Genomic DNA, 26094 nt, shown 5'->3' on the forward strand with positions numbered 1-26094 from the left:
AAGGAGCGTTTCCACCCCTATCGTTCAGCCTGGACACTGAGGTCCAGCTCCGACAGCTTCTGGCGGTTCCCTCCCTGCGAGAAGCCAAGTTACAGGGAACCAGGCAAAGGGCCTTCTCAGTAGTGGCACCCGCCCTGTGGAATGCCCTCCCATCAGATGTCAAGGAAATAAACAACTATCTGACTTTTAGAAGACACTTGAAGGCAGCCCTGTTTAGGGAAGTTTTTTAATGACTGATGTTTTCCCGTGTTTTTAATATTCTGCTGGGAGCTGCCCAGAGTGACTGGGGAAACCCAGCCAAATGGGTGGGGTATAAATAAATTATTATTATTATTATTAGGCAAAAAGGAAGGAGTGGAGACAGAGGCAGGCCTAGGAACAAGTTGGAAATGTGCTTCCTTTCCAGCGAACTCAAGAAGCAGCCAGTCGTTCATTTCCATTGTTAATGCTGTTTAATTCTCTTTCCATATTCCGGTCTTCAATAAAAAGGGTCCATCAATAATTTAGGCACAAGAAAGCGGCAGGCACAGAGGGTGTCTCTCCTGCCTGCACACGGTCCCTCTGGGGGACACTGTATGTCTGTGAGCATGCATGCGAGGGCACCCCATCCCCCTCTCACACTAACGCACACGCATACTTCCATCAGGATGTGAATGGAGGTAGAGACAACAGCCACAGAGAACACAGGAAACGAGGAAGGGCCTGGGAGAGTGGAGTCGATACTGGAGGCAGTGAAATGCAGAGGCGCATTTCGCCCGTTCTCAGGCTAATTGAGGGAACGACTGGACCACAAAGGAAATGGGCTATGTCTGTAGGATATCTGGAGTGATTCACAGATCCAGAACATCATCAGTGGGTCATGGGTCGAAGCCTCTGTCCTGCAGAGGCTTTTCTGCTTGCAGACACCTCCAGACACCCATCACAAATCATTCTCCTCGACCCACACAATCCTGGTCTGCTCCTGGAAGACGTGGGCCCGCACCACCTTCACCAGCTCCTCTGCACTGCCCCAGGCGTGAGGATCCACCCAGGCCCCCAAGCAAGGCAAAGTGTGCAGAGTCCACTTGGCCTTCCGGCACTCCTTCAGCACCTCTGAGTCGCGCAGCCCCGGCTTCCCCAGCAAGCTCCTAGGAGGGAAGAGCAGAGAAACACGCCATCAGTAGACTCCTCGAGACGCTATGAATAATGCATTCGCCGAGATGGGCTAAGTCAAGCATGTTAGCTTAAGCATGTTGAAGTCTAATGGTCTGATCCCAAGAACTGATGGACCGCCAAGCAAATGCTCCAGTTGGGAGCTTCCTCCGCCCAGTGTACCAGGATGATGTCACAAATCACAGTCCACGTGCGTTCCCATCCGAAGGAAAATATTCGGGATTTTTGCAGAAGGAGCTTTTAAAAAATTCAGCAGACGCTGTAACTGCCCAAAGGAGAGTCTGGGCAACCGGTGAAACCTTATGGTCCATAGCGTATTTGGGGAAGGGCCGCAGCTCAGCGGTAGAGCACCCGTTTCATGTGCAGAAGGTCCCTGGTTCAATCTCCACCCAAGGCCAGGAAAGACTGCATGTCCGAAACTGCCAATCCATATACAGAGAAAACTGAGATGGGTGCAACTACCTATATGGCTTCTAATGTGGTGGTTTTTAAAAGCTTTCTGCATCAGCACTGCTTGTGAAGGAGTTGCAGAAAAAAACTGAAGCAATGAAGGTGCAGGTCTTTAACCAGAGGTTGGGTGGCCACCTGTCGTGGATGCTTCAGTTGAGATTCCTGCATTGTAGGGGGTTGAACTAGATGACCCTGAGGGTCCCTTCCAACTCTGCAATTCTATGGTCCCCGGAGTCAGTTCATTCAGAATATTGGCTCGGCCTATTGGGTCTTATTGTCCTCTTGCACAGAATGAGAATAGTTCCCTAAAAAACACTTCCTTGAGGCTACGGAGTTTGGGAGAGGACCAACAAAGATGGGGAAATTGTCTTTCAGGGAATCTTGTCAGCTATTACACTCATCTTCTCATTGCGAGACACCTGCGTTCTAGGGTGGTCAGCTGCCAAAACAAGACAGGGGACATGGCCCCTGCAGCTTTAATTGCGGCGCAGAAGAGGAAATTTCAACAAACATAGCTTGCTACACCTCCTTAGACGGTTCAATGCCCCAGTCCTCTGCCTTATATTCATAGAATCATAAAATTGTAGAGTTGGAAGAGACAACAAGTGCCATCTAGTCCAATCCCCTGCAATGCAGGAATCTTTTTTTGCCCAACATGGGGCTCAAACACATGACCCTGAGATTAAGAGCCTCATCCTCTACTGAGCAAGCTGTACCAGGCTGTTTGGCCATTTAGCTCAGTCTACACTGGCAGGCAGCAGCTTCCCAGGATTTCAGACAGGGCTATCTCACAGCCCTACTTGGAAATGCCAAGGACTGAACCTGGGACACTGTGCGTGCAACACAGATTTCAGACAGGGTCTCTCCTAGTAGCAGGTGCTAGAGGGTGAACCTGTGACGTGCTACATGCAAAGAAGATGCTCTTCCACTATTGCCCTTCTCCAGGCAGTAATTCAACAGGTCGCAGAGCTGGGTCTAAGCACAATGGAAAGGTTGATGTCTCTTCTGGCAGGCTCAGCTAGAGACAGAAGGGCTCTCATCTGGAGCTGTGTCATGGTAGAGCAGAGGGCGCGGGACTGCCTATACCATCTGAAGTCCATCCCATGCCCTTGCCTTACTTTTTGGAGACGGCCAGCTCTTCCCATCTGCATTACTACCTGTGTCAATCCTGAGAAGAGCTTTTCATACCTGACTCCCCTGACGTTCTTCTCTGTGACCTCGACATGGATAACGATGGGGTATATTTCACTTTTAATTAGTTCCCTCGCCACCTGGACCTCCAGCTCCAGCAGGCAGTGTTTGTTCTGCAAGGAAATCCAACAGATTTACTGATTCAAATGGAAAAGAAATAACCCGTCCCTGACAAGTTACATTAAATCAAACCCTACACTGTGAAATATCATTGCTTTTCCAATAGTAATTCCATTAAAGGATGGGATTTACAACCAAACCAGTGAGGAAAAGAGAATTGAAGGGCAGGGTCAGTTGATATACAGCGGTGTGCTGGGTGTCCGATACATCTGGGTGGAAGGGGATCCCGGCACTCACCTTCAGGGACACTCGGTCTCCCATGCTAGTCAAGGAGAGAATCACCTCACAGACCTGCAGAGCCCACCAGCTTGCAGATCTGCACTCAAAAGACCCTCTTCTCTGGAGAAGGAGGACAAATGGGATGTGAACAGATATTTCGCAAAATGGCAATCATGGAGCTTACATAGGAAGTTGTGGAGACAGCTTGGTGGGACTGGTCTGAGGCAGAGGAAGACAATTTGGATTCCCCTTCCCTGGAAACAGGGCCAAAGTGTAGCCATTACATGACTCCAGATGGCCGCTAGTACACTGCCTGCTCTAAGAGGAATTTTAACAGTCTAGTAATTGGGAGTAGCAGTGTAGAAGCTCTCTCCACAAAGAGTTGCCTGGGTAGTGTTACAATAAAAGGGGAATCTCATTTGTCTCGAGTTTTTCCATAAGGCGTATTTAGCATAACCGTTCGTCTCGCCCTGCCTCTCAGCCTTGAAATTGCAGTCCCCTAGTCCTCACCTTTCCAATAGCCTCCTTGATGGTGCGCATCTTCCCGCAGTTCCTCTGGCTTTCGGAGATCCCATCAGCAATAAGAATATTCTTGGAGGAGGCAGAGGAGGGTCTTTGGTCAGGAGGGGCATCTGTGAATGCAGGGAGCAAAAACCACAAAAGGCGGGTCTTGGAGGAGATGTGCCAATAAGCATGAGTTATCATTGTGGGGGGGTGCTTTCAAAGCCTAGGCTATGACATGCACCTTCAATCTGAAATTTTCTTTAATCAGAATTAAGTCCCAATGAATTCAGTTACATTTACTTTCAATTAAGAGTGCAGGGGGTGGCAGCCTAAGGCTAACCTGCGAGTCAAACCCATTGAACACACTGGGAGATATTTCTGAATAAACATGCATTGAATTGCACTGTAAATCATGCACGTTGCAATGCAGAACTTTTCCACAAAAAAATTGCCCTATTTTTTTTTCTTTTGCAAGGGAAGGAAAACAGAAGCAACATCTTTTGTTTTTATGACCTTAGCGCTATAGTTCCCAGTAGTTTTGTTAAGGGGATTGACCAATGGAAAGCCATTTTTTTCCAAGATCCATCTACTAGCCCTGCCCTTGATGGACCTGTAACCTTTTCCTGTCCTTTTGTTTTCCACACCACATGGTACAAGAATCATAGCACAATCTCAAGGTCCCACATTTCACTCCATTAGGAGGCATTAATCTCGTATCAGCAAACCTTTGCAGCAACACTAAGGGCCATGAACATGGCTCAGTGGAGGGTTTTCTTCTTTACATCATGGGTGGGGGAACCTGTGGCCTTCTAGATGTTGCTGGACTCCAACTCCCATCTTCCCTGGCCATTGGGAGTTGGAGTCCAACAATATCAGGAAGGCCATAGGTCTCCCACCTCTGCTTTCCATGAATAGAGATCCTCAGAGTTCTGTTTCCTGCACCCAAAGTGTGGCACCTGCATTTGTGGGGCTCAGGTACGGCAGGGCAAAATGCAGAAAGGCTTCTCAAAAGCCCCCTCCCTTCAAGATGCAGAAGGAAGATCCTTGCTCAAAGCAAGGGTGGAGAACCTATGGTCCTTCAGGTGTGGTTAGTCTACATCTCCCATCAACCCCAGCCCGTAGGACCAACAGTTTGAGATGACGGGGAGTTGCAACCTCTGCAAGGCCTGGATCACCCCAACTCTGAGCTAGAGGCATGAAAAGGAGGCTTTCATGCTTACTCCCGTAGGAGTAAAGATTATTAAACCAGAGACTCATTTCCAAGCATGGTCTCAAGGTGCAAGTTCAGAGCCAGAGTAGAGGCAGTAGACCCACTTGGGGTTTCCGGCTCCACCACCGGCCCATCGTCAAATCACTCAGCCTCTCCTGCTTACCAGACGGGCACGAGCAGAAGTCCTGATGGGAGGAAGGGAGAGCCAGAAGGTTCTTAATGAGACGGGATGCTAAGCATGCAGGTGAGAGCATGACGGGACGACGGGTCTGAACCACCAGAGGGCATACTGGGCTGTAGGGCTTTTCAGTTCCACCTGCACATAAAAAGGTAGTGTCAATGAGCAAGAGAAGCGAGGGCAGGCTTGCTGGCTTCAGTGAATCCTTATATGTCTTTAATATGGTGATGATTGGGAGCTGCGTGGGCCTTTGAGGTCCCCACTCCCTGACCCCTGCAAGCTCTGCTCAGCCCTGTTCTGGTTGGACAGGGCCTGCTTATTTATTTTCCAAGCGGAACAAGGAGTCCTGTGACCCACCACAAAGCAGGGATGGGTAACTGTGGCTCTCCAGGTGTTGTTGGACTGCAGCTCCCATAATTCCTGACCACTGGCCAAGCTGGTCAAGGCTGATGGGAATTAGAGTCCAATAGCAACCGGGAGGGCCACAGCTTCCCCATCCCTACCACCCTAAAGACTAGAGAATAAAACCAGTGAATAAAGCACAAGCTTTATTCAGGCAACAGCAAGTGCCTATCACCATCATCCATGATTTCTCATCTTTCTCTACTGCAAGGTAGAAAGAACCTCAGTCCTGGGGGCCACATGCAGCTCTCCATTTGGCCCTCAATGAGACTGTGCCAGGCCACACAACCCTCCCACAGGCCATACCCTCTTCAAATGCTTATGCCTGACTGTAATGTAACCTAATCAACAAAGGCAAGAATCACATCCATTGTCCTGCCCACTTTTGCATCTGCTCCTGACCCTCAGGTTGCCCTTGAAGGAATGGGGTCTTTGGGTTGAAAGGGTCCCCCACCCCTGCTCTGTAGTTATCCTGGGGAAAACGAGAGGGAAGGAATGAGATTCCCATGGTTCCCAATTCTTTGGCAGGCACACGATGCCGACATAATCCAACTCTAAGGTTATCATCAGAGTGCTTTCGCCAAGATCCCCCTACCATGTCAACATGTGGTTAACAAAGGAAGGGCCTTTTCAGTGGTGGCACTGTGGCAATGGAGCGTTCTCCCAAGGGAAAGGCTCACCTGGAACCCACTCAAATGCCTCATCAGTGCCTAGCTAAAAAGCTTTTTTCTTTTTTTTTTACATTTGTTGATCTATTTAATCCAGGCCCATTTTTATGATTTTCTAGATTGGCTGTTATTCTTTATTTTTAAGTACTAGCTATTTTAATGTGGGTTCCCCCTGTTCATTTTATTGAAAGCCACCCTGAAGATGTAATTAAAGGGTGGCGTATCCACAAATGAATGAATGAATGAATTCACCGGGGCCAGTCAGAGCATATAATGCCAATCCTGGCCTGGCTGTGCTGGCTGCCAATTAGTTTCCAGACCCAGTTCAAAGTGCTGGTTTTGACCTCTAAAGCCTTAAGCGGAGCAGGACCGCAATATCCCAACGACTGCCTCTCCCCATATGAACTAATCCAGACCCTGTGATAATAATCTGAGGCCCTTCTTCATGTGCCTCCTTCACAAGATGTTCCCAGGGGCCTTTTCTGCAGCCCCTCCCCCCCCAATTGTGGAATGCCCTTCCCAGAGAGGCTCGCCTGGTGCCTTCATTACATATCTTTAGGCACCAGGTGCAAATGTTCCTCTACAACCAGGCCTTTGGCTGATTAACATTCTATGCCTTTTAAAAATGTGTTTGTGGGAGGGGGCGGTTATTGGCTTGCTTTTGTTCTCCTTTCTATTTTGCATTTTGGGTTCTTACTTTGCATTTGTATGTTGTGAGCCACCCTGTGATCTTTGGGTGTTGTTTTGCATATTGAATAAATCAAGCAAATCCTCATGAATATGCAACACACACACACACACGGAGAGACACTGCCCCTGTATAGAGAGCCCGCACACTACAGCAAGTAGACCATTCGTGGGAGTTACTTATCCGGCGTTAACTCAAGAGCAACTCTTTTCTGTTGGAGCAGAGGCTTGCCAATTCACCTGGGCAAAGCTCTTGCCAAGGGGCCTCCTCCTCACTCTGCCCCCCTTGCTGCTTATGTTTCACCAGGCGAAGCTGGTCCAGGGCCCGTTTCTTCAGCTGGGAAGAACAAAGAGAAAGGGAGGAGAGGGGAGGGGGGGAAGGAGACAGACAGAACAAAGCATGCATCAGTCAGGCGCTTGCAAAATGACAGCTACATGTTTATTATTGGAAGTTAAATAGGCTGTGCCTTGAGATACAACTCCCCGAGTGAGGCAGGGCACAGCAGCAATTAAGAGCCTTCCTCTCTCGCGAGCTCCGGTCCTTCGAGAAAACTGCTCAAGATAACAATGCAAGGCATTTCTCAGCATCTCCCATAAGGGAAGGCCTGTCCCTAAGAAAACGCTGCACCAGCAGAGACAACAGCTACCACACAGGGAAGTGTAGCACTTTTCGCCCAGGCTGTGTGTCAGAGAGAGAAAGGCAGCAAGAAAGCAGCTACACACTCCCTGCGTGACACACCCGATCCAAGAAACCAGACGCTGAGGCCAGGAAGTGGGACCCGAGCACTGCTCCAAGCTTTGCAGCCTGTGGACAAGGGAAGAGGCTTAGACCAGGACGGGGTTTTCTCTCTCCATCTTCCCTTCCCCACCGCACCCCTGGATTTTGCCATGGTGAGCCCCCCCTAAGTCAACAGCTGCGATGATTTCCTAAAATGCAGAAACCTTCTGCCTATAAATTGGTCTCAAACATCACAATCCTGCACTCGTGGTGGCTTATGAACGCTAGACTTTTCACGGCAATTCCAGATGGGTGCGACTTGATCACTCTACAGCTGAGATAAAAGTACTTCCTGCATGTTCAAAAGCACTCCCTCCTTGACGGTACGTCACACGTTGCAGCAAAGAACCTTCTTATTACTATTAGCAAAGATTCATATTCAGCCCTTCATCCCAGGGACAAATGTTTAGTAGGCTAGACTGGAGAGAGACTGACTGGCCCGAGGTTGCCCATTGTGTTTTGTAGTTGAGTGGGGATTTGAACTCAGGTCCTCTGTGGTCCAAGTCCTTCGTTCTATCTGCTGCACGACACTGGCTGCACCATATCATTTTGTGTTTTTATACTGTAAACCACCCTGCGATCTTCGGTTGAAGGGCAGTTATAGATAGATAGATAGATAGATAGATAGATAGATAGATAGATAGATAGACTGATTTGCAGGCTCCAGGGCTGAGTCTAGACAATTCCCCTCGTGCACAGCTTACAAATGTGAGCCTCATCTCTCAACAACTTTGGCAAAGCAGCCAAGGAGTTATACCAAAATCACCAATGAACAATGAGCAGCAACCATTCCATCTGCCTTTCCCCCCTCTCCTCCCTCTCAATCCCTTATTTCCTTTTGGATTGCAACCCTGAGGATAGGGACTCCCTTACTAGTGCAAGCTTTTATGGAAGCCTTTTGGAGATGGGGGCTCTCCAAGAGTGGAATAAAATAACTTTTATGATTAACAATAATAATACCACCACAGGTCCTTTCTTCCCAACCCACACATCCCCCCGTTCTCTCGCCTCCAGCTTACCTTAGTCTTGCAGCCTTTTTGCCGGGCTGCCACTTGACCTTTCTCCTGTATCTTCAAGAGCTGATGAGCCCTGAAAGATGACAGCAATTGAAAACCAGCTTGCTGGGAGAACACACACACACACACACACACAGAGAGAGAGAGAGAGAGAGAGAGAGAGAGAGAGAAGCTGCGCCATGTGGCCAACTGCTCTCAAGAGGCACAGGAATTGATCGTTCCAAATGCCCTTTTTAGTGAAGAAGGCATATTGAGATTTCTCTCATCCTCACAAACAGCCAGGTTGGTGAGCCTCAGCTCCTGTTTTGCTTAGCAAGGCATGGAAACACAGAGGTACATCGTCAGTGCTTCCAAACAGTCGGCGTTTTGCAGGATTCCAGTGCACATCGGAACTTTAGGTCTGTGCGACTGAAGTGGATAAAGGGACTCTGTCAGCCTAGCAGAACAAATCAAGTTTAGAAAACCAAAACAAAAGCCAGGCTTACTGCAATTTGGAGAGTGATGGGGAATTCAGGGTAGAATTCAACACTGGAAAGAGGGAGGTGCAACTGGGCTTTCATTAAGGAAAGTCAATTTATCAAATGGATTTTAAAAATAAATCAAATGTGCATAAATGTGCGTACAATTACAATAATACCGGTAGCTTATGTAAGTGAGGGGAGGCATGGTGATGGAAGTGCATGCTTCAGCAGGAAAGTGATGTGAGGGGGTGCCACTTCTAAGATATGCCTGCCACCTTCAGTTTTTGCAAGTATTTAGGGTAAACTTACATTTAACTTTAAAATAAATAAATAAATAAATAAAAACTTATCACCCAATCAAACCAGAGGTGCTTTCTTTTTTTTAGTCTATTAAAATGGCCCTAACCAATTAATTTAAATTATTAAAGGTTGCAGCCTGAGCTTTTATATACACATCATTACTTCCAGAGGGGCAGCCGTGTTAAGTCTTTTGCAGCAAGAACCATTTATTATGGCAAATTCCGCTAGCCTCTAAGATGCCACAGGACTGTGTGGTCATTACTTATTTCCACTCTGTTCCAAGTGCTTTAACACAATTCTCTTCTCGTTCATCTCTAATGATACTGGAGGTGAGCTCAGCACACAGATCCTAACCAGGGAAGGCCACATGGGTATTCCAGTGCTGAGCAGCAACTTGAACCCGGTTCTCCCGAATCCCGGCTCACATCCACTGATTCACCAGTTCCCTACAGCTCCCTCTGCAACAGCAACGTGGCCGCCTCTCCACCTGGTTGCCCCCCACCAAATTTCTGCCTCCGCTGCCTTATGCAGGACTGCCTGCCATCCACTCAGCCTTCTCTAAAAATCCAATGGAAACACAATAAAAAGCACGGCACCAAATAAAACTCAATTAGCACTCCAAAACCTGAGTCCATCTAAAATTAATCCAATAATGCTACATAAATATTACAAGATACCTTTAAAAACCCAGTTTAAACAAGGGTGCTTTTGCAGATCCTGCTAAAAACCTGCAGACTAGACTTGGGCAATTCTCAGGGGGCAGAAATGTTCCACAAAGCTCTTGCACTGTTCTACAACTGTTATGATTCCTCAAAGGAGGAGGGCCTTACCAGAAGAAATTAAATGGGGGCGGGGAGACACTCACTAACAATCTCCCCTCCTCCCAGTTGTGGGTTCCCCTATAAACCCTTCTCCTACAGCATCTACGTACCATGGTGGTGCTTAGATCTATGGGTTACAACTCACTGTACCTTGTGCTAGTCAAGTGTTGCAACTACCAAAAAAATGGAGGGGAGTCTTAAGAAGCTGCCTTATGCCATCTCTTGGTATTAGTTGTTCTAGATCTCTATTATGGTCCCTAATTTGCCCAGCAGCTGTTCTCCAGGTTCTGCTGCCCTAAGAGCACGACTGCATCTAAATGTGTTTAACTTACAGAGAGGGAGTTTTCCACTGAGCACCAGGAGAAAAGTCTTGAAGGGTTATGGGAAGGGTTGTAATGCCGAGGCAGAGCACCTGCTTTGAATTCCCATCATCTCCTGGTGGCGCCGGAAATGTCCCCTGCCTGAAGCCCTGGAGAGATGCTGCCAGTCAGTGTAGACGCAGCCAGATGTTCCAGTGGGCCTGACTTCTTATAAGGCAGTTCCCTGTGCTCCCTAAGAGCAGCTTAGAAGGCATCCATTGACCAAAGCAGGGTGTGGAGGGATCCTCCCTCACTGCAGATCTTCAGGCAGAAGCTGGGCAGCCATCTATTGGGGACGCTTGAATCCTATGGATTCCCAGACTCAAGGACAGGATTGCACTAGGTGACCCCTTGACCCTTCTCTCCCTCCCTCCAGTTTGAAAATTCTGTCTCAGACAAATTTCGGCTACATCAATTGCTGCTGTGTCCTTTTCCCCATTTTAAACTAGAGATGCCAGGCATTGACCTTGGTTGCTTCCAGACAACCCACTTACTGATCATTCATCTCAATTTGTTCGCAGGGAGATTAGACGACGAGTGGCTGTTTACAGAGCATCCATTCTGATCTGCTTGCTGGGAGGTTAGAGGATGTTGCCTCAAGCGTTATCCCACACTTTCCATTGCATTTCCCAGTTTCTTTCCTCATTGCAATTAGTATGATTGGGGCAGGGCAGGGCAAGGTAGGAGGATGTGGTGGTTGCATAAGGCCTCCCTTGCCTATAGGATAACTTAGTTAGTAGAGCATGAGATTCTTGATGTCAGGGTCATAGGTTCGAGCCCCACATTGGGGCAAGGATTCCTACATTGCAAGGGGTTGGACTAGATGACCCCGATGGTCCCTTCCAGCTCTACAATTCCATGATTCTCTCATTCGGCTATAATTGCACAGCCTGAATTTGCCAGTATGTGACTGAATCCCACCCCAAAAGACTGGAAGCATCCCTTGAGCATGCAAAGCAGCCCTCTGCCCACTAAAGTTCTTGTGCATTAAATCACACCTAAGGGACAGAGGCCCATTACCTGCTGTAGTTAGGTACCGTGCCACTGTCCAAGTCCTGGAGGGTGAAGGGATCCACGCGGGCACAGTACCACTCTAACCGCCCCTTGTACAAAGTGTTCGTGACGTGAAGGATCTCCCATTGCTTCACGCACAAGGCGTAAGGATCGGCAAGCTCCAGGAGGCTCAGGTTGGCACGCACGTAAAACGAGTCGCCAGGAACCTTCTTCCCAGCATCCAGTGCTTCTTTGAGAGGCTGGTATCCTGGTAAAAGAGAAGAGGATGCAAATGAGAAGGGCCCTGCTGGATCAGGCCAAAGGCCCATCTAGTCCAGCTTCCTGTCTCCTGCATTTTCCAACCAGGTAGCTCACAAGCCAGGCATGGAAGCAGCAGCTCTCTCCTGTTGTTGTTGCTGCTCCCCCCTCCACCACCACTACAGCCCCTAGCATGCAGAAGAGACAGCAAATAGCAGTTGAGAGACCCAAATAAATGCATACGTTTTTGATCCGAAGCATGTTTTACCATCCTCTTCAGGAAAACAAAAGGGGGCTCAAGGAGAAGCTCACAAACATCAATACAGTCCCTGCCTTCAGGCTTACCATCTAAATGACACAGCACAAAAGGAAAAGTGACTGGGAAGGAGGAGGAAAAAAGCAAAATCTTGTAACAAAGGGCCCCTCTGCACTTGGTTTTTGTTTCGGTTTTGCAGATAAGAAACAAGTTGCTGTAAGGAAGCTCTTGTAATGACCAGCTGGAATGGAAAGAGTTCCAAGGAAAGGAGTTGCTGGTCTCTCAGCAGAGCAGATGGATGGAGCGCCCTGCTTCCTTTCTCTCCAACAGCTGGAGCTCAGTGAAGCGGATGTCTCCAAGTTATTGCTGATGGAGGAAGGAACCTGATGGAGCTCATCGCGATGATGCATTATGTAAAGTGCACAGAAAAAGTCACACAAGAGAGCAATGAATGATAGAAGTCTTCAAATTCTGTGTAACCAGAAGAAAGTTCCACATAAAATTAGGAACTCACAGGAGCTCCAAAGAAAAAAAGATGGGAGATCTAGAAGCCTCATGTATCCCTCTCCAAGATCAGATATGCAGCTGTGACTTAGGAGGCCCAATAAGTGGCCCCTCTACTCCTCCTACCCCTCCTGTGAACTTGGTGCTCAAAAAAAGCATTTGAGAGAGAGAGAGAACTTCTGTATCCTGTTACTGATCAGAATGAGAGCAGGAAAACACTGCCTTGCTCCAAAAAAGGAGCAACAGGAAGAGCCTGCGGCTGGTCCCCTCTCCTTGCTCTTTTGCATGGGACTCTGCAATTCCGTCATTGTGACAAGGCTGCTTGGAGAAGTCCTCTAAAGTGAGGTTCTGTGTGTAAAACAAGCACTAGTTTAAAGATGCTGATTATAAAGAAAGAGCTGATTGTGGAAAGAGGGCTCCATAACGGCCCTGCTACTCAAAGGAAGGAGAGGCATCTGGGCTTCCAACCCAAACTGCCCTCCAGGCACTAACTCCCATGACTGGAATCCAAGCTAGTGGGGAGTCTGGCTTGAGCTGGCCAGATTTTGGACAAGTTCCATCTGCGTGACTTAAATTAAAATCAGGGGCTCTTATCACCGCACGGGTAATCCTTAAAGCTGTACAAGCAAATTTAAAAGCCATGGGATACCAGAGACTTGCAGAAGCAATGGGAAATCTGTCCCAGCATGGCAACATATATGACTCCCTAAATACAATATGAATGGTGTGGTGTGTACTTCAAGTAGTGCAAAAGAAAAGCATAGAGCTACAACAGGGGCATTGCACTGAACTGCCACTCTTGGATAACTGCAGGTCTCACGTCAGGGTTCTGAGATTTCATTCCATAGCCACAGGGACTAGAAACTTGGTTTGTGCTTTCTTTTTCTAAACAAATCAAAACTTGAAAAGTGGCGGCACCCTAGGCCAGATATTCAGCTGAAATATTTCTGCAGCAGCATCACAGCTGTGCAGTAGACTCACAGCTTTTGACTGTCCAGATTAGTTAAGGATAGAACAATCACATATGCAGGATTGGGTAAAAGTGGCTTACCTCTTATATCAGGGAGGAAGAGCAGAGCAGATGGATCATCCCAGTGCAGCAGACTCAGGTAAGCTACTTCCTGGGTGCAGTTCTCCAGAGAGAGCACTTCCCCGTTTAGCTGCGTCCCCCTAAGCTGCCGCAGAAACACAAACAGAGCAGAGATGCAGGGATCAGTTACAATTAGCTTTGTAAAAAAAAATATCATTCTGGACTTAAAAGAAAAGAGAACTGTGCTGCTACCTCTCCATCCATCCCCTCTGCAATCTTTAAAACAAAACAAGCAAACAAGCAAGCTGTAGGCTGTTAATGCACACTTGATAGCAGGTTTCCCAGGGGACAGGAGATCTGAAAAAACAGACTGCTGTTGGATTCTTTTATCTTTCTTCAAAGAAGGGGTGCAGGGAATTGGGAGGTCCTAAACTGAAGAACTTTCTAGAGCTACTGAAACAGGCTCCAAGCCTCTCTGTTCAGAGGTGGACTTGTGCCCCATGCACATTCACCCCAATGCCCATGTAAATGCTTGGGTATGGCACAACTTCTGGGGAGAACCAGGAACAGAGGAAGCTCGCTGTTGCAGCCTAGATGAATATCAGCCACTAGGGTAGCACATGGACTGACATTAAAGAGCAGCAATAGAACAAAGGGGGGGGGGAAGCCCTAGGCCCAACTTGGCCCTTGAGACTCTCCCCAGTCACAGCCTCCTAGAGCATTTTTGCCTGGCTGGAATATGTCCGTTAACTCTGCTAATGCCTCTTGCTTGCCTGGATGGAGGATAGATCAGAGCTGTGTGAAACTAGCCTGCTGAACAAAAGTAAAATCTGCATATATTGCTCCACCTGCTTTGCCTCTGGCCCCTCCCACCAAGAGCACGTGGCCCATGGAAGGTTGCCCAGGTGGAAATGTGACCTTTGTGCTGAAAAAGGCTCCCCAGCATCGCTAAGGCAGGTGATGGGGGTCAGGCAGCCATAATATGGCATTTAGGTGGGCACAGGTGTGCTAATCAGATTCAGAAACTGAAAAGGATGCCCAAACTTTCCATGGTTGGTGTAGCCTGGTGGGTACAAGACTTAAGAGCTGGGACTCCGGAAATCCTAGGTTCGAATCTTGCCTCTACCATGAACTTGTTAGGCAAGCCTCTCTTTCAGATTTCTATCTGCAAAACGGGAACAACAGCAATACTTGACATATCCTACCCAGCTGTTGCAAGAAGGACAAGGAGTTAATGTATATGAAGTGTTTTGGGAACACTGAATGCTGCCTTGTACCTAGTCAGACCGTTGCTCCACCTGGCTCAGTATCCCCTAAGGATGTTGCTGTACTACAATTCCCACAATCCCTGACCATTGGACTCTGCTGGCTGGGGCTGATGGGAGCTGGAGTCCATCAACACCTGGAGCACCATGCCACAGGCTCCCCACCCAGCTGGCTTGCACAAACTGTCAGTGGTTCTCCAGGGTTTCAGACAGGAATATATCCCAGTCCTGTCTGAAGATGCTAGGGGTTGAACCTGGGGCTTTTCTTCATGGAAAGCATGTGCTCTGTCACCAAGTTACATCCCTCCCTAACCACCTTGATTGCTCGAAAAGGTTAAGTTACATGTGAAGTATAATTAGTATAGTCTTGGAATGGACCAAGCCCACGTCCACATATCAGCACCATCCTCCATTGGGAGGGGGGGATTTATGCAAATAAACCACTTATGACCTGATGCCAGGTTTAGTTACGCATGGGCATAAATGACATCTCCATTGCAGGACTTGTGCAAAAGTATGAGGGGACCCGTGTAAAAGGAACTAGGCAGCAGCTTAATGTCTGAAGACAGACATTGGCAATATAGAACTCAGCCACTAGGTGTCATTCTGCATTGTATACCGATCTGACTACCGAGAGACAAACAAGGGGAGTCAGTCACCTTTTGGTTTATTACTGCAGTCCCCCCACCCATGCCACTTCCTTATAACTCTTTCCACTCAGACATTATCTGCAATTCCATACATTCATTCATACCTCTAGGAGTCGGCATCCCTCTCTGAGCCCCACGCGCTCCGCTTCTGAGCCTGGCCTCACCCACTGGACATAAATCCCAGTTGTGTTTCCTCCAAGGATGGAGATGTCCCCAGCCAGTCCGCTGCTCTGGGGCGCTGGAACGGCCATGTGCCCCGTGCGAGGCAGATGCACCACAACAGACCTGAATGGGGAAGGAAGACAGCAGGGGTCAGACTCTGGTGCCCCTCATTCTGTTTCGATGAGCAGGATATGCGGCCGGGATGGACCTGTGGCCCTCTAGATGTTGCTTGGACTACGAATCCCATAATCTCTGGTTTACTGGCCATTCTAGCTCCTTGGAATTGGAAGTCCAACAACTTTTGAAAGAACCACAGCTTCCGGTTGAGAACAAGATGCTGGACTAGAGTGACCTTGGGCTCCTCTTACGTTAGAACAGGGGTCAGCAAACTTTTTCAGCAGGGGGCCAGTCCACTGTCCCTCAGACCTTGTGGGGGGCCGGACTATATTTTTGGGGGGGAAATGAACAAATTCCTATGCCTCACAAATAACCCAGAGATGCATTTTAAATAAAAACACACATTCTACTCATGTAAAAACACGCTGATTCCTGGACCGTCCGCGGACTGGATTTAGAAGGTGATTGGGCCAGATCCGGCCCCCGGGCCTTAGTTTGCCTACCCATGCAATAGAACTTGGAGAGCTGCTGCCTGTCAGAGCATGCATTGCTGGAGTAGATTGGCCAACAAGTCTATAAAAGGCAGCTTTACATGTTCCTATCTTCACAACCAGGTGAAGCGGTGGAAGAAGCAGCAGCGGTTGCAGGAACCAGTAGCAGGGAGGGGAGATGAGTCCTGGAAACGGATGCTATTCAACTGCGGGCACAGCTACCCAGAGTGGCTGCCCCACCTAGGGTGCCTGCATTCATAGGGCTGCCTCTCCAAACCATCAGGGAGGCAGGAGTGTTTGTTTGAGAAAGGGAAACAGACCTCCTGGAAAAGTCCTGTTTGACAGAGGTCCTAGACAAGCAGATTTCTGATTTTGCCCTGGTGTATGCACTGCTGGAAGAGGAACGGGATCTGGCAGATGAGGGAGTGTTGATGACACTTCCTGAGAGATTGAGAGAGAGAGAACAACAAGAAGTTACCATGGGCAACATGCAAGGATTCACAAGTACCCTTTCATCTGAAAGGCATTGAAGTCATTGGGCCAGGAAAACCCCAAGCTCCAGAGCCACATTTAAATGATCCAGCTACATGGGCACCTGGCCATGTAGGTTAGGATTCACACTCAAAAAGTTATTAGGTCACTTAACACCAGCTCAGTTGTGGAATGGACAGATGCGGAGAAAAGCAAATCCCAGACAGCTAGAGTAAGGGCAGTGAAACCTTAGGATAGGGGCTGCATGCCTCCCTCTCTGACCCTCGGGGCTCTTCCTCGGCCACACCTCCTATGCAAGCCACACCCCCTCAGCGGCCCTGCTGCACACCCTCCATTCGCCTGACTGGAATGTGTCCCCGAACTGTGGTTATGAATCCAGCTTGCCTGAATGGAGAGCTGGGTGTGTGTGGAAACCTCTGGAAACCTCTGGCTTCTGTGTGTTGTGAATGTTAACCTACATTCAGTGCTCTGAGTCTGGTCCTCTTCATGCAGTTCTTGGGCTGAAAAAAGTCCCCCCACAAACACACACCTGAGCTAGAGTAATCTCTAAAGAGACCCCTCAGTATATACTGTAAGTTCTGGAGAACAGTGTATCAAGTAGAGCGGCAGGCAGACGAAAGGATGGTCAGCCAATACCTAGATTGGATTCTTCGAAATGCCCATAAAAGGAGGCAGCAGGACAAATCCAGGAGTGGATTCCCCGAGTATGTTGGAGTGGACTCTGGGAAAATCTCCCCACTTTTCAAAGCTTCCGACTGCAGAAGCCAGACATTCTTTGCACACGTGCCAATTGCCCCAAGGAGTCGCGTTGGTGGAAAACTCTACAATCTAGCCAAGGCCTGAGATATACAGTGGGACAGGCTCTGGAGATTTACAGCCTGTCACCAAGAACCGATAACAGCCTGAAGCTGAAGCATTTATCTCTTCCGGTTCCCACTCCTCTGAAACTGAATCAAATTCACTGTCAGACAAAAACCCACTGTAAATTAAACACACCAGACCGGAATAGCCTCAGAACGATGTGCTGGCGAGACCCTGGAGGTGGCTCCCAAGAGCTGGCAGGGGAAGTGTGGGGCAAGGGTGCCCCCTCGTGGGCACACGGGCAAGCAGCTGATTTGGCAGGGGGTAGCCCACAGCACTCAAGAAGAGAGGCTCTATATAACGTGGGGGGGTGGGGGCAGGAGAAGGATTGGCAATACCTGTTAAGTCTTCCATGCTGCCAAAGGACCCACAGGACCAGCTAAAAGCACAAAGGAAACACAGAAGGGGAGGCATTAATTCAAAAGTATACATACATCAAAACCATCCCTCCGCCTTTCTCCAGTGTTCTCTTAATGTCTTTTGTTGCATTTGGATCCTTCCCTGTCTCCCAACAGCTCAGGGTGGTTTGCACGATGTTCCTAAACAGTCAGCCATCCCAAATACTGGCCAAGGGGAAAACAGGCTTTGGTGGGACTGCCTGCAGCACCATCAAGCCACTTCCAGGGCTTATCATTGCAGAGATGCTCATAGAGCCAGCTTTTGCATCCCTTCTCATAAATGACAGCTGCTCATCCATCTTCCTGCACACAGGCACCACCTGGTCCCAAGTCCTACCCAAAAAGATACCCCACTTTCTCCGGAGAGGGCATATTCAATTCACCCCACCTTTCCTCCCTTGCAGTCAGTCATTTATCCCTGCGATCTACTGTAACTGGTGCACCCTTATCTCTACCTAGCTGCTATGAAAACCTCTTAGGTCCTCCACATTTGCTGCCTGCCATCCCCTTGCATGCTGCAGCATGCACAGACCATGAGGTCTCAGGTAGGTCCTGCCCATGGAGTCCCTTTTTCTTTCTTTCTACCTGCCTGTCAGCTGCTGTCCCATGTAGACATGGGGAGGGGAAAGTCTGAAAGGGAATCTTCTCCTGCTCAAAGAAGGCTGGCTTTGGAGTCAGATCCACCCATTTTCAAGCTGCACTCAACTCAAAATGGGGTTTGTTCCCCCCCCCCCGCACTGCCTCCTTGCTCTCTATGCCAGCCCCACCTTAAATAAAAACTTTATGTCCAGGAAACAGGACAGTGGGAGAGCAGAAAAGGGATAAGAGCCTAGGGCCCGCGATGGGAAACTATGAAATGAGCACCATCACATCCAATGAAAGGCCCTATATAGTTACTCTCCTGCCCTCCTCCACAGATTCTTCTTCCCTCCTCCTTCTTCCTCAACCCTTAGGAAGCTGGAGACTTGGAGAAGGGGAAGAACTGGGATTTTAAAGCATTCAAGTTCAATGCTTAAAAAAAATCCCTCGGGGCTTTGCGTGAGACTGAAGACACCAACATGTACGAGAGAGTGCCATTGTGCTGGGATTCCAAGTGTCACCTCTTGATGGGGGTCGGTCCATCCTCACGCTGCCGCCGAAGAATGGAGCCCGTGCAGGGGGGGAAGGGAAAGATGGAAAGGCGGTTTATTTCTCTCTCGCGCTCTGGAGTCACTTCCTAAGGAGAAGGGAGAAAAGACCTGAAAGCCACAACACCACAGACGCACCACAAACTTCCTTGTCTCACTGTTCATCAGCGAGATTAAAACCCAGTAAACTGTAAATCAAGTGTGTGTATAAGTTTGTGTAGGAGGAGAAAGCCTACTTTTTTTTGGTTCTGGATGATGGAAGTGCATATCAGGCAACATGAAGGGCAGAGTTGCACCACCAATTGGGTCGTGGGTTGAAGAGTTAGAATCATAGAATTATAGAGCTGGAAGGGACCCCGCGTATCATCTAGTCCAACCCCCTGCAATGCAGGAGTTATAGCAGGGGCAGGGAACCTCAGGCCCAGGGGCCTAATGCAGCCCTCCAAGCCTACGTGGCCCTTGAGACTCTTCTCAGACCATATAACCTTCCCAGCCGCTGCTTCACACTCTCATTTAGTGTTTTGCAGCCTGACTGGAATATGTTCTTGAACTCTGGATAAACAGGGGAGTGTGCAGAAACTAGCCTCGCGTACAAAGGTTACAACCACACCCGCTGCTCTGCAAAACAGCGAAACAGCTGCCTAAACTCTTAGGAACATAGGAAATTGCCTCATTCCAAGTCAGATCATTGGCCAGCTAGGACTGTGTTGTCTCCTCTGACTCCCCACAGCTCTCTAGTGTCCCAGGGAGAGGTCCTTCCTACCAGGACTTAGGGCTGGGCAATATCTGGTTTTCAACATCGTGATATATCGCCAGCTAAACATTGCGATATACCAATATATCACAATGTCTGAAATGAGGATGGAGCTATGTAGAGGCCACTGGCTGGCTTCACGGTTTTTCCCGCCTCGTGATTTTTGCCAGCGCCTGCTCACTGGCCCCTGCAGGAGGCGAGGGAGAGCTGAGCTGGCTAAGTTAAAGGGGCTGCAGGAATTGAGAGAAGCTTTGGCTGGCTTCATGGTTTTCCCCACATTGTAATTTTTGCGTAGCACAAAGGTTACCAGATTATTTTCAATGAATCCAAGGACACTTTTCAACTTCAATGGATTTTGTATGGGGACTGGTTTGTAAATCCGGGGACTGTCCCCGGGAAACAGGGATGTCTGGTAACCTTAACATACACATCATGATCCAAAATATATTGCCAAGTCACTTGATTACTTGATTCTTTTTAACTGGAGATGCCAGAGATTGAACCTGGGAACTTCCCCATCTACTACATTCTGGCTTTATCCAACCGCCCTCTTACCTCATTCTGGCTTATACAGTCATCAGGGAAGACGACGTCCAAGACGCCTGGCGTATCGACCACTCCTCCTTCCAGCGATGGAGGCTTCTCTACCATGCTCCAAGTGCTGCTTAGGATGGAGCAGAGCGAATGGGAGGAGGAACACATCTGCAGGGCCGAAAAGCAAAAGACGTCTCAGGGGTCAGCTCCTCAACGAGAGAGGTGGCGCTGTTGAAACTTGGCTAGGAGCTGCCCTCTCCGAGCTGCACCCCCTGCAGTGATTCTAGGGGGGGGACAGAGGAGAGGCCATTAGATAAGGCCACAACATCTCTGACCACACTGACCACAGACCACTTCAAAGGTCAACTAGACTGCACAACTGAAAGTAACCAACACACAGGCTGCACTCCTATGCGTGGTTCAAAAATACATGTGCATACGACAGGTAACGAGGCTCCCCGCAGTCACACCATCTTCAACACTCTTGAGCTATTGTTTGGGCAGGTGGAGCTGCAACAGAGCTATTCTGTTACTGAATGGTAGGAAAGCCTCCACTACGGATGTACGCGGCAGATACCCATGGCCTGCTTTATTATGGCATGTGCTTCACAACGCAGCAAGGTCCCTCCCAGGTTGTGGCATGAAGGCGCATGATTCAGCTAACTTGCTGAAGCAAAGCAGGTGTGGCTTGAGTTAGGGCCTGGATGGGAGACCACCTTGGAAACCCAGGCCTGCCAGCTCGAGCTCCATAGAAGAAAAGCAGGAAAGACCCACTTGAGTTTGAAGATTGAAAGCTGATAAAACTACAAGTTTGCAGTTGAGGGCCTAAGTAACAAACCAAGAGCTTGACAAATTCTCGGCTGCTAGTTTACCTTCAGCCCATCCCCTTAACATGCAAGGAATTCTGTCCTTCCCTCCTGTTACGGAAATTATGGGGGGGGGGTCACCTAAGCAAAGTCTCCTCCCGAGTAAACTCATTGGGGTATGGAGTGATGCCCTTAAGGGAACCCATCTCTCTGCCATGATCCAGTAGGCGAGAGACCACGTACAGAGAAGTGCCTCAGCAAGTAATCTCTGGGTGCTGCAGGAAGCCACTCGGCTAATATCCCTCAACCGGAATCCCATTGTTCTCTCCCAGATAAGTGCTCAAGGTATCCTTCTCAATACTTAACACCCATTCACATTTGCTCAGGGCTATCTCCCTGATATTGCTCTGTTTTCCCCATATGTTAATCATGTATAACCCTCCCTTTCGTGATGTAGTGATGATGTTTTAGTAATGATGTTTCCAAACTGTATTCTGGGATATGGTAGGAGTTTTTAAAAGTTCTTGTAACGCTGCTCTCGGGATGCAGTTTGACTGTAACCTATTGCACAATAAACCCTGTCTTGTCCTTGCTCCAGTGGCTGGGCTTCTTTTATTTAACTCCGCAGAAACCAGTGGGCTTATCCCCAAGGGCCAGGTGCCTGGGCAGTTCCACACCTGGGATTTTCCGTTACACCTCCTAACTTTATTCAACTCAAGTCTAGGCTGTTTTGCCTTCCCTTCCTCCAAAATATTAACCTTCCCCTCCACCTCCACCTCCTCTTCCTTTCTGCCTGAAGGCTTCCTCCTCTTTTCAAAATGCACCTTCTTGCCCAGGTCCCTGGTGCAATGGCATCGCTGCACCTGAGCTTCAAGGGTACCAATCTTGCCCTCGGCCTCTGTGAGTCTGCCCAGCAGCTCGTCCCTCTCTTCCTCCAAGGTCCGGACACGCTTGCGGTACTGGTCCTTCTCAATGAGGATTTGGGAGTATTGCAGTTGAACGCCGTCTCGGCTCTGGATTGCCTGAAACAAAACACATTCCTGGTTGGGGGGGGGGCGGTTGACATACCTTGCGAAGGTGGGATTGCACGCAGATAGACGCTTTCTTCTGATTTTTTTTTCCTACAAAGCTAAGTTCTGTAATGGAGCATACAAATTAAGCAACTTTGCATGCCTCTGTTTATCCTGCACAGCTTATCGATTCTGCTTTCCATAGCCAAGGGACGGGGACAAGGCATTATCAGGAACAATACAGCCCCACCCTTGGCTACTGCAAGGTCCTCTTCTGCCAACCAGGCGCCATCTGTATGCATTAGTGTCCTAAGGACTAGAGAGCCCGCTTTCTAGAGAAATTTTGGGTTTCCCCAGATGCTGAACTCTGGAGCTCAGTATCATATCCCACACTTACAGACTACAAATCACAGACAGGTACGGCAAGGCTCACACTTGGCAGGTAGGGTACCAATCCTCAACTCCCTGCAGCTTCAGGAATAGAGTTGGGGGGGGGGGTTCTTCCACATGACGTCTTGTAATGGGAGCACCTTCTCACTGGACATTGCTGCCCTCCAGATACTGGTGGACTCCCAATTCCCATCAGCCACAGCCAGCATGGCCAATAGTCAAGAATGATAGGAGCTGGAGTTCAACAACAGGCAGGTTCTCTCCACTGTGGCCCAATTCAGTGATGAGGTTTTCAGCCACTGCCTTAGACATAGGACTAAGAAGAGGAGGAACCCACCAAAAAGGTCTCCATCCCAGTTGACCTCCTCTGCTTCCAAATACTTTTCTTAGCATGCCTGCTCTCTTCACTAGGCCCATTCCTTCCATTTTGGCTTCTTGATTAATAATAATAATAATATTTATTATTTGTACCCCGCCCATCTGGCTGGATTTCCCCAGCCACTCTGGGCGGCTTCCAACAGAAACCAAATACAACAATATCAAACATTAAAAACTTCCCTAAAAAGGGCTGCCTTCAGGTTTTTTCTGAATGTCAGGTAGTTGTTTATTTCCCTGACCTGTGATGGGAGGGCGTTCCACAGGGCGGGCGCCACTACCGAGAAGGCCCTCTGCCTGGTTCCCTGTAGTTTTGCTTCTCGCAGTGAGGGAACAGACAGAAGGCCCTCGGCGCTGGATCTCAGTGTCCGGGCTGAATGATGGGGGTGGAGACGCTCCTTCAGGTATACAGGACCGAGGCCGTTTAGGGCTTTAAAGGTCAGCACCAACACTTTGAATTGTGCTCGGAAACGTACTGGGAGCCAATGCAGATCTCTCAGGACCGGTGTTATGTGGTCTCGGCGGCCACTCCCAGTCACCAGTCTAGCTGCCGCATTTTGGATTAATTGCAGTTTCCGGGTCACCTTCAAAGGCAGCCCCACATAGAGCGCATTGCAGTAGTCCAAGCGGGAGATAACCAGAGCATGCACCACTTTGGTGAGACAGTCCGCGGGCAGGTAGGGTCTCAGCCTGCGTACCAGGTGGAGCTGGTAGACAGCTGCCCTGGATACAGAATTAACCTGCGCTTCCATGGACAGCTGTGAGTCCAAAATGACTCCCAGGCTGCGCACCTGGTCCTTCAGGGGCACAGTTACCCCATTCAGGACCAGGGAATCCTCCACACCTGCCCTCCTCCTGTCCCCCAAGAACAGTACTTCTGTCTTGTCAGGATTCAACCTCAATCTGTTAGCCGCCATCCATCCTCCAACCGCCTCCAGGCACTCACACAGGACCTTCACGGCCTTCACTGGTTCTGATTTGAAAGAGAGGTAGAGCTGGGTATCATCCGCATACTGATGAACACCCAGCCCAAACCCCCTGATGATCTCTCCCAGCGGCTTCATATAGATATTAAAAAGCATGGGGGAGAGGACAGAACCCTGAGGCACCCCACAAGTGAGAGCCCAGGGGTCTGAACACTCATCCCCCACCACCACTTTCTGAACACGGCCCAGGAGGAAGGAGCGGAACCACTGTATAACAGTGCCTCCAGCTCCCAACCCCTCTAGCCGGTCTAGAAGGATGTTATGGTCGATGGTGTCAAAGGCCGCTGAGAGATCCAGCAGAACTAGGAAACAGCTCTCACCTTTGTCCCTAGCCCGCCGGAGATCATCGACCAGCGCGACCAAGGCGGTTTCAGTCCCATGGTGAGGCCTGAATCCCGATTGGAAGGGATCCAAATGGTCCGCTTCTTCCAGGCGTGTCTGGAGTTGTTCAGCAACCACCCTCTCAATCACCTTGCCCAAGAATGGTAGATTTGAGACTGGGCGATAGTTGGCCATATTGGCCGGGTCTAAAGATGTTTTTTTAAGAAGCGGTTTAATGACCGCCTCTTTCAGCGGGGCTGGGAAGGCTCCCTCACAGAGGGAAGCATTCACCACCCCGCGCAGCCCATCGCCCAGCCCCTCCCGGCTAGCTTTTATAAGCCAGGATGGGCAAGGATCAAGGAGACAGGTGGTTGGTTTCACTCGTCCAAGCAGCCTGTCCACATCCTCGGAGGTAACAGACTGAAATTGATCCCACGCAACTGGACTAGACAGGACTCTGGCACTCTCCCGCCCTGGCCCTGCTCCCACGGTGGAGTCTATCTCTTTCCGAATCTGAGCGATTTTATCTGCAAAAAACTTTGCAAACGCATTGCAGGAGATCTTGGGGTCCCTACCAGGCCCCGATGACGAAGGTGGCTCTGATAGATTCCGAACCACCTGAAAGAGTCTCCTGCTGCTATTTTCCGCAGATGCAATAGAGGCGGTGAAGAAAGTCTTCTTCGCCGTCGCTATCGCCACTTGGTAGGCTCGACGTTGAGCTCTAACCTGTGTTCGGTCGGATTCAGAATGGGTTTTCTGCCACCGGCGCTCTAGCCGTCTCAACGATTGTTTCATCGCCCTCAGCTCCGGGGAAAACCACGGGGCTGTCCGGGCTCCATGCAACCGGAGAGGGCGCTTCGGAGCCAAACAGTCAATAGCCCTGGTTAGCTCCACATTCCAGCGGGCCACCAGGGAATCGGCTGAAAGGCCATCAACATGGGATAAAGTATCCCCTACCACTCTCTGGAAACCATTTGGATCCATTAAGTGGCGGGGGCGGACCATCCGAATTGGTCCCACCTCCCTGCAGAGGGGAAGGGTTGCGGAGAAGTCCAGTTGTACCAGGAAGTGATCTGACCATGGCACTTCTTTAGTTTCACTTTTTTTTAATGTCAGATCACCAACATCCATAGAGGTGAATACCAGGTCTAAGGCATGTCCTCGGCTATGAGTTGGACCAGACTTATTCAGGGACAGCCCCATGGAGGCCATGCTTTCCACGAAGTCCCGAGCGGCCCCTTGTAAGGTCGTGTCGGCATGGATGTTAAAATCCCCTAGGACGACCAAACTAGGTGACTCCAGGAGAACATCCGCCACGACCTGAAGCAGCTCGGGCAGGGAATCCTTGGTGCAGCGGGGAGGTCGGTACACCAAAAGGAATCCTGTACTGCCCCTATTGCCCAACTTCCAGAACATGCACTCAGAGAACTGGGTCTTCCCAATAGGACGCCTGGTGCAAACTAATGACTTCCTAAAAATCACTGCAACCCCCCCTCCCCGCCCAGATGGCCTGGGTTGCTGTGCGTAAGAGAAACCTGGTGGACAAGCAGCGGCAAGGACAGGCCCATCCGCTTCATCCAACCAAGTCTCTGTTACACATGCCAGGTCAAGTCCACCATCCACAATCAAGTCGTGGATGGCAGTGGTTTTATTCAACATTGACCTGGCATTGCACAGCAGCATCTTCAGGTCATGTGGGTATCCCTTGCTGAATCCAGTATCCGTCCGGTCAGGACCAGACCCGGAGGCAGGAATAGTCCTCAGACAACGACTAAACCTGCCTCCTCGGCAATGACAT

At 49.4% G+C, this 26094-nt stretch overlaps 1 protein-coding gene across 1 annotated transcript in view; it reads right to left on the reverse strand.

Annotated features, from left to right (window-relative positions):
• Positions 1-567: 567 nt before the first annotated feature.
• The window catches only part of CARD10 (caspase recruitment domain family member 10), a 47107-nt gene continuing 21580 nt past the window's right edge, over positions 568-26094 (reverse strand). Inside the window, exons 9-22 of the mRNA XM_033162178.1 lie at positions 22039-22236; positions 20430-20576; positions 19094-19209; positions 17934-17974; positions 16563-16683; positions 15577-15757; positions 13579-13702; positions 11537-11777; positions 8579-8648; positions 7022-7118; positions 5010-5162; positions 3643-3764; positions 2791-2906; positions 568-1127 (exon numbers count right to left, since the gene is read on the reverse strand). Coding sequence (XP_033018069.1) covers positions 920-1127; positions 2791-2906; positions 3643-3764; positions 5010-5162; positions 7022-7118; positions 8579-8648; positions 11537-11777; positions 13579-13702; positions 15577-15757; positions 16563-16683; positions 17934-17974; positions 19094-19209; positions 20430-20576; positions 22039-22236 — 1935 coding nt within the window. The 3' untranslated portion in view covers positions 568-919. The remainder of the gene's footprint in view (positions 1128-2790; positions 2907-3642; positions 3765-5009; positions 5163-7021; positions 7119-8578; positions 8649-11536; positions 11778-13578; positions 13703-15576; positions 15758-16562; positions 16684-17933; positions 17975-19093; positions 19210-20429; positions 20577-22038; positions 22237-26094) is intronic.

This window comes from Lacerta agilis, chromosome 10 (genome assembly GCF_009819535.1).
Source record: "Lacerta agilis isolate rLacAgi1 chromosome 10, rLacAgi1.pri, whole genome shotgun sequence".
Taxonomy (NCBI): Eukaryota; Metazoa; Chordata; class Lepidosauria; order Squamata; family Lacertidae; genus Lacerta; species Lacerta agilis.